The following is a 13,586-nucleotide window of genomic DNA, read 5'->3' on the forward strand; positions in this document are numbered from 1 at the left end:
GTACCTGCTTGTCTATATACAGTGAAATATTATAGCTGTTTTACTTAGTAAAGGAACTTGCAAGTTAAAGAATGAGAAACTGCTTTGTCTAAGGAAGAGACTCTATAGCTCAGTGATAAGAAACTACCTTGAAATATTATAGCTAAATAAACCATTCTTAAATATTACTTTAACATATTTTAGAAGAAGATGTTTTGCTTAAGTTTTAAGAGAAACTGCAGTTCAGAAGAGAGGAAGTAGCTACTATAGCTCAGAAATAAGGAACTATATTAAGCCTTGGTGGGAAATGAAGCAAAGGATGCGTATGTGACTTAACATGTAGCCACTGACCCCTGTATTTTCTGGTAGGTGTGGTGGCTTTTAGTAGCAAAGAATTAAAAACAAAACAGAATTGAGTCTTCACAAGCCAGATCCATTTCAGAGAAAATAAAGGGTATGACCGAAAAATGGCACAGATCAAGCACAGACCACTGTGACCTTGAGTGCTGAAGTCCCCAGACCCAGGGATCTCCCTATTCCAAGAGGGATCTACTGGAGTTGCCCTGCCTGTCTGAAGGGGGACTGAACAGAAGATGGGAACTCATATGACTGTACCTGCTTTGTGGCTGAGCCAGCTACCAAAGACATATCCTTGTAAACACTAATTAACTTTATCTAATTTCTTTTTCTTTCGGAGCCACTCTCATATGTAGTCCTATATAATCACAAAGTCACTTATCAGTATATTGTTGTTTCATACAGTGCATGCTTATAATCACTGCTTTTTTTCTGCTATATACATACACACACATTTGCCAGTATGTGTGTCTTATTTCCACTGGGTAACACAGGGCAATCACCATGCTACAGTGAGTTAGAGGAGGGAAGAAAAAGCAGGTGGAAAAGGAACAAGTAATCGGAGAAAATTCTCTGTCACTCAACGCACAATAAAGCTCTGGAATTTGTTGCCAGAGGATGTGGTTAGTACAGTTAGTGTAGCTGGGTTAAAAAAAGGTTTGGATAAGTTCTTGGAGAAGTCCATTAATGGCTATTAATCAATTTTACTTAGGGAATAACCACTGCTATTAATTGCATCAGTAGCATGGGATCTTCTTAGTGTTTGGGTAATTGCCAGGTTTGGCCTCTGTTGGAAATAGGATGCTGGGCTTGATGGACCCTTGGTCTGACCCAGCATGGCATGTTCTTATGTAGGGGGGAGTGATGCTTAGGCAGGTAGGAACCCACCCTGTCATGTGAAAGTGATGAACAAGTGGGAACAAGCAACAGGAAGAGAAGCAGCATCAATGCAATGTACACTTGAAAATCTCTGGCCCAAGGATGCAGGGCCTGTCAAGGGGTGGCCTGGGCTTGGCATTCTTAGTCCAGAGATTTCAAAGACCAGGGAAGCAGGACTTGTCATGGTTGGCCCAAGGACCACAGAGATACAATAAAATGGAGTCATGCAAATAAAGAACGAGACTTGTCAGTCAATAAAAATGTCACTTTATTGAAGTCATATTTAAAATTGGAATATATAAAATATTTTAAAAAACAGGTATATGGCTACAGTGTGTATTAAAAACAAAAAGTTTGAACATATTAAAGAGACAGATGACCATAGTGCATATTTCAACTGGCATTCATCTTCCTTAGGGTTTGCGCCAATCTGAAGGGACAAATGTTGGAGTTAGAACACTATCTCTTCCACACAACTTTCCCAGCCCCCAGCCTAACCCCTCATGTATTGAACTGTATCTCCAAAATAGTCTGCAATGACCTTGTGACAGTTCGTTTCCTTGTTGCTGTACTGTCTCCATCTGCAGTAGGTATGAACATATTCAGCTCTGGCCCCAGGTCTGGATCCATATCTTCATGATTGCCATGCCAGAGAGCAATATTGTTAACGCATGCAGCACAGGACAGGACCAATATTCAAAGCTAGTTCAGCGCTGTTAAGCCAGATATGTGGGACTTATATGGCTAAGTAGGGACCACTGTATATGTGCCTACGATCAGCAGCTGTTGCTTAGTCGTATAAGTCCCTTCTGTCATTCAAATTCTTCAGTTCACCCGCAAAATATACCAAGCCAAAAAAAAAAAAAAGCGCATAATTCATGTTTGCCAGAGAAGCACCTATATAGAGCACAACACAAACTAAAATAGCCACCAGAAATGTGACTTAAGATTTACTCTTGCCCTGACCCTGGCATTAAATTTCCTGTGTTAAAAAAAACAAAGCCACATTAAGATATCTCCCTGCTAATGTGCCCTGTAATAGCTTCCTTTACATGAGATTTGCATACGTCCATGCTAAGCATACCATGGGTTTCTCTTAAATGCTAAGAGCCATATTACATGCTTGAGTAAGGTTAGTGACGAAGGCTAAGCACGGCTTATTACATTCACCCCCTTTGTGTCCCGGGCTATATAGCTATACGACAATACATTGAAAAGGTTGTTCAACAGATGCCAGCTATGAATGACTTGTCTTACTCCTATAACCCACACAATGAAGTTACTAATCACATTTAAAAAATATATATATATATATATATTAAAAAAAAAAAAAAATTTACTCATTTACATACCAAAATCTTCTTGATCATCTCCCATTTCCAAAGGGGTAATCTGTTGAGACATGTCGTCAGAAAAGGAATAAACATGAGGAGTTCTTGCTCTGTGGGTTACCAGGAATCCAAAATCTGCAGGCAGTATATGCCATATAGACGTAGTCTCCAAATTACTGATTAACGTGGAAGTTGACAGTATCTGTGAGTGTGGTTTATCATTTAGATGAGTAACAGCCACGATGTAGGTTTGTATCTCATTAACCTCTTTCAGAGGGGGCGTGACATCTTCATTTAAGTTCCTATAATTTTTTTGAAATGCAAACTCTCTCCCATACACTTTCATTTTCTGATAATTCAACCAGGCTGTGAGTAGAGGAGCCATTTTTGAAGAGGTTTCATTAATTATATGAAATTTACTTATATAGTCACTGTAGGCCATGGCAGTAAGATCCTCTGAGGCCAGCTGTGACTGCTTCTGCCTATCTTGGAAAGGCTTTGTTTGATGGGCAGAATTTGCAAACAAGTTCTGTAAGCCATATATTTTTGAAATGTTCAGTACATGGATTTTTTCTTCTTGTAACATTTGTTGTTGATCAGTCTCTGCTTGTAGAGAACCTAATTGTGTGTATAGTGTTCTACTTGGCAGGATTTGTTGCAGATCTGTATCAATGATGTTTTCATAATAACTAACAGAGACCCTTGAAGTCAATTCAGTTTTCAGTCCACTGTTTGGTGCTACAGTGGCCAGCCTAAGTTCCATTTTAACAGCTTTCAATCTTGAGCTTTGCAGAGTAAGAGAGTCAGGGTAGAGATATTCAGGAGCAGCAGTTGACACTAAACGCAAGTCAGTGGGTTCAGATTCTTGATCCTCATTTAAACCAATTAATCTTAAGAAATCTGTTTTAGTTTTGAAATACTTTTCCTCTGGACCCTTTTCCAATGAACTAATGGATTTCTGCAACTGGAAAAGGGATGTGTCCCAATTGTTGTGGCCATCTATTGTCATAAATGTTTCCTTGATAATTTGCTCAAGATCAGCTTGTGAAGTTCTATGAAGGTTTACTTGACAGGATTCATTGCCTTCATTACCTGTAGATGTATAGTTACATGCTGGGCTGGCAATACTTGAAGTTGTAGTAATTGCTACATAATCATGAGTACTTTCTATTTCTGTTGTAGGAATTTCAGAACTAGATGTTTTGATGTTACAAGTCTTTTCACGTATGACTGATGAAAAATCAATGGAAGGATGCAGAGGTTGCTCTGTAAATGAACTGGGATCGGTGATGTGATTTGTTCCCCCTGCTGATAAGTGAGCAAAGGAAAAAAGCAAGGGCTGTTGTATTGACGATTTGATTTCACTGACAGGATCTATTTCCTTCTCAGCCATGGGGACAGCCATAGAAGCAAGCCAGGGTGGTTCTGTAGCAGCTTTAGAGTCAGTGATATTTATTTTCCTTACCAAAGTAAAGACATCAGTAGCAGAAAGAAAATGTTGCTGTGTTAATTGTTTCAAGATACTGATGTCATTCATTTCCTTTAGAAGTGTTGGATCAGTCAAAGAAGTGGGATTCAATTTTTCTGTGCAAGCTTGTCCTAATCCTGTTAAGTCAACCGTAGAAGGAAGCTGGAGTTGGCAACTTACGTTAGTGCAACTGTTGGCATCCATTTTCTTTAAAGATGTTGATACAGCTATGGAAGAAAGCAAGGTCTGTTGTGTAGGCAGCTTAATATCACCGATGTAATCCATGCCCTCGATGGATGCTTTACTGGCTGTGAAGAAATTAATTTCCCCCAAGAATATTGGTATTGAAGCAGAAGACAACAAAGGTTGCAGAGTACAAAATTTTGCATCACTGCTGCAATCAGTTTCACTGCCAAAAGTAAAAAGCAAAGGTTGCTGTAGAGAGGTTTCATAGTCACTGGTGTAACTTATTTCCCTTATATATGTTGAGGCAGTGACAGGAGCAAGCAAAGACTGTGGAATGTAAGTGCTCATCTCTCTTACATAATCCATTTCCGTAACAGTTATCGGAGCAACCAAAGAATAAAGCAAGAGTTGTTCAATTGATGATTTAAGGTCATTGATATAATCCATCTCCCATATAGATGCTGAGGCACCGACTAAAGAAAGCAAGGGATGCCAGGTATAAGATGTAGTGTCATGGTTATAATCTATTTGTTTTACAGCCGTAGAAGAAAGCAAATTTAGTGGAGTATAAGTTGCAGCATTGCTGTTGTAAGCCATTTCTTTTACAGGAGTTGGGACAATTGCAGAGTGCAAATATTGTTCTGTAAAAGTTTCAGAGTCCGCAAATGCATTCATTTTCCCTAATTGTATTGCAACAGTAATGGAAGAAAGCAAGGGCTGCCCAGCATAAGCTTTACTGTCCCTAATGTAATCCATGTCTCTTAATGAAATTGAAGCAATTAGATAAGGAAGCAAGGGTTGAGCAGCATGATTTGTAGGGTCACTAATGGAACTCATTCCAATTATAGATGTTGGGACAACCACAGAAGAAAGTAAAGTCTGTGAATTAGGTGGTTTCATGCCACTGATGTAATCCATTTCACTTAGAGATGCTGAGGCAGTCTCAGAAGAAAGCCAAAGTTGAGGAATATAAGTTTTCGTGTCACTGACATAACCGATTTCCTTTACAGGTGTTAGGACAACCTCGGAAGAAAGCAAGTCCTGTTCAGTAAAATCTCTAGGGTCAGCAAGGTCATTTGTTTCCCTTACAGATATTGTAGCAGTCACAGTAGAATGCAAGAATTGTTGCATAGATGTTTTAGGATCCTTCTTGTAATCATGTAACTTTACTGGTGTTGGTACAGCTACAAATGAAGGAGAGGATGGCATATAATTAACTTTAGGCTCAGTGAAGTAATTTGTGTCCCTCAATTTTTTGGTGGCAGCCACAGAAGAGCGCAAGTATTGTTTTATATAAGCTGTAGGGTCACCAATACGATCTATTTCTTGTATAGAAACTGGGGTAGTCAGGGATGGCAGTGTGATTTGGTCTGCCGTGGTGGTATCGTCACTGCTATAAATTGTTTCTGTGATCGGTGTCGAGGAACTTAGGAAAGTAAATGAGGATTTCTGCATAACAATGCTTGTTTTATCACTGTGATCAATTTCCTTTAATTTTACTGCATCAGTAATAGAAGAAAGTAAAGGAATTTTGGTAGATGCTTTAGCGTCAATACTGTATCTAACTTCCCTTACTGGTGCTGCTAATACTATTGAAGAAAGTACTGGATGCTGAATAGAAACATCAGTTTCATGGTCTTTAAATACAAAATATGATCCACGGAAATATTTCCCTGCATGCTTACGAGAGGAGCCACTTGAAAGAAAAACTACATGAACTGCCAAGGCCTGAGCTGCAAACATATGAGTAATTTTGTTCCAACAGGCATACACTACTGTATTCTCTACTGGCGAGGAAACCCCTTCAAAGACTATTTTATCTTCATTCTTGTCACAGTCCTCATTGGCTATAAAGTTTTTGATGTAAACAACAATGTGTTTTCTTGGTCCTGCCCAGATGGTCCAGTTACACCAGATATTGGCTAATGAGTTGTCACTATGCGCTGGAGGGAAAAACTCTCCAAAGTCTTGGCTGAGGAACTGATGGCAACTGGCTACAGGAACATATACCAACATTGGTGGCTGTGCAGACTCTGGGGAGAAAAAAAAAAAAAAAAAAAAAAAGTTAATATTTTGTTGTGTAGGCCATAGGTTTTAAGAACATCGAAAGGATAGCGGCAGTTCAATAAAGGGCTACCAAAATGGTGCAAGCCTGCAACGTATATCCCTTTTTGGAAATGCTTACAAAACTAAAAATGTACTCTAGAGAGAAGAGAAAGTAGGTAGATATGACAAATATCCAAATATCCAGCAGACTTCAATAATGTACAAGTTTACAACATCATCCCAGGTACAGGAAACTCAAGGACAAAGGGTCATGATATGAAGTTGGCAGGAAGGATATTAAGAAATTAGTAAATACGTCTCTTCCGAGAGGGTACTAGATGCTTGGAATAGCATACCAACATGTTATAGTAACCAAAATTGACAGAATTAAAGCATTCTGGGGCATATACAGTAAAGGACAGGAGAGGAGCACAGGTAGGAAAAGAAATGGAAAGGGTGCCTGAATCTTGGATTAAGTATGGAAATTCATACATCCATCTACCTAGAACAGAAGAGTACCACGAAAGTGATGATGACAAAACAGACTTGCCCTGAGTGGTAGGGATTTCATTAAGATTCCTGGAAGACATGACGATTGACCAGCATGGAGCAGCAGTAGGGTTTGGTACACACCAGTATAATTAGGGAAAAAAAAGCACCATCTAACATGAGTTGCAGGACAACTTTGCTACACTTCCCAGCTTACAGCCAAAAAGAAAGCATGAGCTCTTACTGGTGATCAAGTTTGTACAACTGATAATTGGTATAATGTTTTAATATATGCAGCAGTGATAGTAAAAGACAAATAATGGTAATGAGCAGATTACACTGGGCAACAAATTTTCACAAAAGTCATGTTACGGAAATGAAATTAGCACATGGAAATGTATAAGAATTGACTAAACCCGAATGTGACTGTGAAAATGCAAAATTGGCTCTAGTTTTTTTGTAATATGCAATAATATAATTACATCTTGAATTGTATGCCAATAGTAGGAGACCTACAGTTAATACCGTTTGAAAAATGAAGTCATAGACTACGTCTTAGATTTCTTTGCTTGTCTCTTGTACATCTCTGCGGAGTGTCCAGCAGTAGTCAGCCAGCATGAATATTTCAAATGCTCACCCTTTCTGACTGAGATTCATATAGTACACTGCTGACGTCAGCTTACTCGGCAGCAGCATGGCAGTAGAACTGCATTGCATCAGAAAATGATGTAATAAACTCTGGATGATGTGTGCATGATGGTATTATGCAATATTACATCATTCTAGGCTTATTTACAGTCCTACTAGATAATTTAATTGACTATACATAGAAAGTGAACTATATTAAATATCTTCAAAACGAGAGCAAATAAAAACTTTTCATGGTCATATTCGTGTTCAGCACATCAAGATACTACAGAGTAGGACCTTTTTAGGTCAGTAACACTTTCATTGTTGCCCAGCGTTACGGTAGCATAGGCAGGGAGAACGTAGCAGATTGTGTGGACCAAGTGATCTTTTTCTGTCATATTTTCTGTTGCTATAATTATGCTCAAAAAAAAAAAAAAAGTCACAGCAGGAAAGGCGTGCTAGGAATTTCAAGAGTTCATTTGTCCATCCTCTTGCTTCATAGGTCGGCCTACTGTGCCCAAATTATTCTAGACAGATGTTCATCTAATTGGTTCTTAAACCTCCAATTATGGAGATTCCACCACCTTGCTAAAAAAAAAAAAAAAACCCAAACAAAAAAAACCAAACAAACTTATTCCATTGCTCAACTACCCGTACAGCTAGAACATGCTTCCTCATGTCACACCAAAAATTTCTCTTGCTGCAATTCAAGCCCATTAGTTTTCATCTTGTTCGCAGAGAATACGAAGAACTGTACCATCCTCTCTACAATCCCTCTATGTATATTTGAATACGGCTATCAAATCGCCCCTTAGTTTTCTGTTCTCTAGCCTAATAAAGCCATCACCTTTAATCTTATGGATCAGGTTACCTAAACCTCTCAATTTTGATTGCTTTTTATTGAACTTAATCTAAAATTCTTTATCTTTAAATAAGGGGGGAAGACCGAGCACAATGTGCTAGAAGTCTTGCTAACCTTTAAGGTCGATTTTAAAAACCCTATGCACGCCAAAGCCAGGAGATAGGCACATGCCTCGGGCCAGCAAACCAGATTTTAAGAAGCATGCGCGTATCTCCCCCCGTACAAGCACAAATCGAAACGTTTAAAAAAGGGGCACGGTGTGGGCGTAGTCTGGGCAGAGCACGGAAGGGAAACTGGAGTTCCGGGAAGTTACCTTGAAATGTGAGACACAGTATTTACACGCATAAGCACGTGGCAGGGGTCTCATACCATGTAACGTTAGTTATACTATGGACAGCGTGTAAGTATTGAAATAAACTAGGTAAGTCAGTGGGGTTTTAAAGGTCAAAGTTAAAAGGAAGGCTAAATAATAAGGGGGGGTGGGGGGATAGGAAATCCGAACTGTTAACTAGGCGAACTTGGAAAAAGGGCTATTGCACTGGTGAGCATTTTTTTAAAAAAATTCTCCCTACTTATGCAGTAGAGCCGACATTTGCACACAGATGTGTGTGTCCATATAAAATTGTGTATACATGTACGCGTGTACAGCTGATTTTATAACTTGCGTGCATGTTATAAAATGGCTGTGACCACTGGTGCGAGCCGACATACACATGTACATATATGCCCGCGCAGCTGTTTGACAGTTACTGTCCCCGTGGAGTGGGGGATAATTGTTACACTTGTTTTGCATGCAATATACCTATTAATGCATACTAAATTTGGTGTTAGCTTTTTGGACATTTTGATGTTTAAATCTTTTTATTAATAAAAAGATTACCAAAAGATCTACCAAAATTGATACAGATCAAACATAGTATTTCTCGAATTCCAATCCAAACAGAATAAAACACATCAAAATCAATTCCCCTAGCCACCCCATCTTTTTTATAAGCCCTACCTCCCACCCCAAACAATCACAACCCCAACACATGGTGGCATATGTATTCAAAACTAGAAGACAGTACAGTCTTACCCTATTACTCGAATCAAGACTAATGCTAATTACTTTCACTCCTAATTCTTGGCAGGAGATTCCATATGTAAGGATAGGATGCCATATCTCTAGAAAGAAAGGCTTTCCTATGCAGAGGAAATTCCTGGGATACAAAATTTTCTAACTCCAATAGGGCATGTAGCACATTCCTCCACTGCCAGAAGGAAGGTGGTTTCTCCATGACATTAAAATCCCTTTTTATTCAAATTAGGTAGGCTTTCCTAAATAGTCTAACATGTTTCCCTTCAACTCCCGGATTTGAGGGCTGCTCATCAAAAATGAAACTCAGGGGAAGTTTTAAGCTCTTATGCTAATAACTGGCCCGAGAAATCCTTAATTCTGCTAACAATAAATTTGTATTTTTGGTTATAAGCAAAACTGACACCCCAGGGTGCCCAGTACAGTTTTACATTTTAAACGTTGTTCTGTCTGTACAATTTAGCTTTATACAGCACAAACATGATATATACATGCCCTTCTTAGTAATGTATATTGTATTTCATACAAGTTAATACTTATAATCAATTCTAGAATCCTTGTAAGAGGACTTAGCTAGCGGTGAACATGTCAAATTTATATCTAAATCCTGTTTCCACTTTAGTAGTATCTCATAATCAAAACCATTTTTTGCTGCATTTTACTCAAAAAGACTCTAAACTGAGATCACAGTCTTCAAGAGTCTCAATTTTGAAAAAAATCTTCCAGCTTTAAACTAAAATTTCCCTTTATTATTCTTTACCAATGAGGCCAAATAAGGTTTACTCCAGCTGCATTCACTAATTGCGAAATTTCATAAGTTATTCTTTGCACCCACTGCTTAAAGATTTTGATCTGTATCCCAGAAGAAAAAAAAAAAAAAGATTTGTATTCCCACATAAGAGTAAGCAAGATGGAATCATTAAAGCTATGGTTAACACCCAAATAGAGACTCCTCCATGCAAGTGTCGGGGAGAAATCAACGGTTTTCACACAAGCTGGCAAGACCTCTTGCCTGGCATGGCATCTAGATCTAAAAAAAAAGAGTAAGCAAACTCTCCTTGCACTGGAGGGGAGTAAAATTGCTCATGCCACAGACCCAGTCTAAGGTGCCTCATTAAACAGGCTAAATTATATGAACCCAAATTACCGCCCCCCCCCCCCCCCCCTTTTTCTGTTAACTTTCAGTCAGCAAAGGAATTCTTGCCCTATGTACTCTCCATAGGAACCCTGAAATTATACGATTCAAACAAAAAAAATAGTTTAAATCCTTTAAGCAGTTGCAGTGGCAAAATCTCAAGTACATACAACCATTTCAGGAACAGAGTCATCTTAAATGCGTTGATTTTGTCTAACAACGATAGGGGAATAAACGGCCTCCATTAGTTTTGCATTTTATTTTAAGTTTTAACAATACAAAGTTGCTGACTCATTCATTTCTGGTCTAGTATAACTCTCAGATCACAGCAGCGAACAATTCATAATCAATAGTCTAAGGCAAGTGTTTCAAAATCCAGTCCTCATGGGCCACAAGAAAGGTTTGTTTTTTCAGGATAAACAAGCTATAAAGATTAGCGGTGGAGGATGTACTTATTTTAAAAAAAGACGGATCAAAGATCTCTTGAAAAGCCGCTGGTTCAAATCAAACCCTGCTTCTTTTTGTAGTATTCAGGTGAATAATAGCTACTTAAACCTAGTCTCATCACTTCCTATCCCGCAACATACTTAATCTTACATGCTTTATTGGGCGTTGCTGTATTTTCTGTTCTGCAGGTACAATTAAACAGGAGGAAAAACTAGTCTGAAAAGGGAAGAACAAAACTTCATATTTTAAATGATGTAGATTTTAATAATTATACATGTAATATTACAATTTACACACATTCTTCAACCAGCAAGAGGGGGGGGGGGGGTCATCAGATCAGCGACAATAAGGAACCAAGCTTTCTATGTAAAAATCTCCAGTTATTAGATCTATGGAGAACTCTCCACCCAGAGGAATCTGATTTCATGCACATCGCAAGGGTGCTTGTGACTAGAACTCGCATAGACTACCTCCTGGTCTCTGAAATATTATTTTCACGCTTCCAAAAGTCTTTCATTGGCCCTTTAGTAATATCCAACCAACCAGTGCCCAGTGGTGGGAGGAATTTGGCTCCGGAATTCCCAAATGCCGGGTCAATGGCGCCTCCCCTCTCAGTTATCCACAGACCTAGAATTCCTGGCCTATTTAAGGCAGAAATGGCAGGACTTTATGCAATGTAACAGCCAACATGACCAACAGCCGGTGCTGTTGTGGGAAACGGCAAAATCTGTTTTGAGGGGAGATATTAGCTATGCCAGCCACAAAAAAAAAAAAGCCGATGCAGCAATTTTCCCTAGAAGGTCAAATGAAAAAACTCAAACGGAGAATTACTCTTAAGGGAGAGGAGGGACTTCTCCCTCAATATAAGGTGGTGCAAGTAGCCCTTAATGATCTTTTGCATGAAAGGGGTGTCTAGAGTTTTAAGATTTAAACAATTCCAATTTTTCATTTTGGTAACAAGGCAGGTCGATTATTGGCACATCTTTTAAGAACTCAAGACCCCTTGAAATTCATAGCCAATCTCCAGATTCCGAACGGGGAAATTAAAACTACCTCTCAGGAGATTGCGCAAATTTTTTCTGATTACTACCACGCCTTATACTCTGCAGAGGAGGTAGATGAACAAGGAATAGATGCATTCTTACAGTCCCTCACCCTACCCAAGTTAATGACAGAACAGCAGACTTACCTCAGTCGCCCTATCAAGATTACAGAGGTTCTAGAGGCCATTCGGTTGCTAAAAGATAACAAGGCCCCAGGGTCGGATGGCATGACAGCAGTTTTGTACAAATCATTGGCAGAAGATAAGGCCCCAGTCCTTACACATATGTTCGAAAGATAGCCAGCAAAGGTGAGATGCCCTCTATTTTACGTTCTGCTACAATTGTAGTCCTTCCCAAACGGGGGAGAGATCCTTTACATCCATCTTCCTATCGCCCAATCTCCTTGTTAAATTTAGATATTAAGTTATATGCAAAAATTATAGCCAATAGACTTAAACCTATCATGCCCCTGATTATATCTCCAGATCAAGTGGGCTTTGTCTATGGAAGATGGTCAGTGGTAAATTTAATAAAGTCCAGGCTGCCTTAGAAAATAGTGTCATTCTCTCCCTCAAGGACCCTCTGATTGTGACATGTGACGCAGAGAAGGCCTTTGACAGGGTGGCGTGGCCCTTTAAGGTACTCCTTAAAATGGGATTTACTGGGAGAATCTATGAGTATATTACCCTTCTCTATTCCAATCCTATGGCAAGGGTGCTAGTAAATGGGTTACTGACTGCGGAATTTCACCTAGGTCGGGGAACCAGGCAGGGTTGCCCTCTCTCCCCTTTACTATTTATTATGACTGTGGAACCCTTAGCTCGTAAATTGCATGCCTCATCCACAGTGAGGGGCATTTCGGTGGGTCCACAGACCTATAGAACACTTTGTGGATGATATTCTGCTTCTTACCCATGCACGCACCGCCCTGCCGGAGGACTTACAAATGTTTTCCACATACCAATCTATGTCAGGGTTTAAATTAAAAACTTAGACAAAATAGAGGCTCTGTATTTAATAGGGTCATTGAAAAATGATTGGCCAGCCTTCCTGGTGAAATGGGCTACCTGGACTATTAAATACCTGAGCATGCAGATTCACCTGGACCCGGGCAAATGGTATACTTTAAATATCCCACCAGCTATTGATAAGCTGACTCACCAGCTGCAGAGCTGGCAAACCTTGCCGTTATTGCTCCAGGGGCGCATTGCTGTAATAAAGATGGTTATTGCCCCAAAACTGATTTACCTTCTTTTAATGATCCCCCGCATTCTTGTATCTAAAGACAATCATTTGCTCCAAAAGGCAATGTGGGCATTTATATGGAGAGGAAAAAAGGCTCAGCTTTCCTATGCTACATTGGCTACCCCAAGGGCACAAGGAGGGTTCAGCCTTCCTGATTTTGACATTTCCGAGCGGCCAATCTCCATTTCTTAAGAGACTGGGTGCATAACGCCTCGAGTCATATGGATGCTCTCCTGGTAAAGGCTATTTGTGCACCTATGGACCCATGTTTGGTACTACATTCCAAAACTAATGCCTTACAGGGGTCTCAGTTGAGATCTGGCCTGGTGAGAACGATTCGGAATATACCCGTAGATTGTTAAACTTACCTATTCACATTTCACCCCACTACCCATTATGGGGCTCTGAGATTCC

At 39.5% G+C, this 13,586-nt stretch overlaps 1 protein-coding gene across 8 annotated transcripts in view; it reads right to left on the reverse strand.

The window, feature by feature from the left end:
- Nucleotides 1-13,586, reverse strand: part of LOC115087033 — a 139,883-nt gene that overhangs the window by 66,808 nt on the left and 59,489 nt on the right. For 6 of the 8 annotated variants that reach the window (XM_029593678.1, XM_029593681.1, XM_029593676.1 and 3 more), the window contains one exon: nt 2,568-6,233. In XM_029593678.1, the coding sequence (XP_029449538.1) occupies nt 2,568-6,233 (3,666 nt within the window). Of the gene's footprint in view, nt 1-1,520; nt 1,646-1,756; nt 1,848-2,567; nt 6,234-13,586 lie in introns of those variants that run through there. The other 2 variants (XM_029593682.1, XM_029593683.1) reach the window with 2 other exon arrangements.

Source organism: Rhinatrema bivittatum, chromosome 3 (assembly GCF_901001135.1).
Source record: "Rhinatrema bivittatum chromosome 3, aRhiBiv1.1, whole genome shotgun sequence".
Classification (NCBI taxonomy): domain Eukaryota; kingdom Metazoa; phylum Chordata; class Amphibia; order Gymnophiona; family Rhinatrematidae; genus Rhinatrema; species Rhinatrema bivittatum.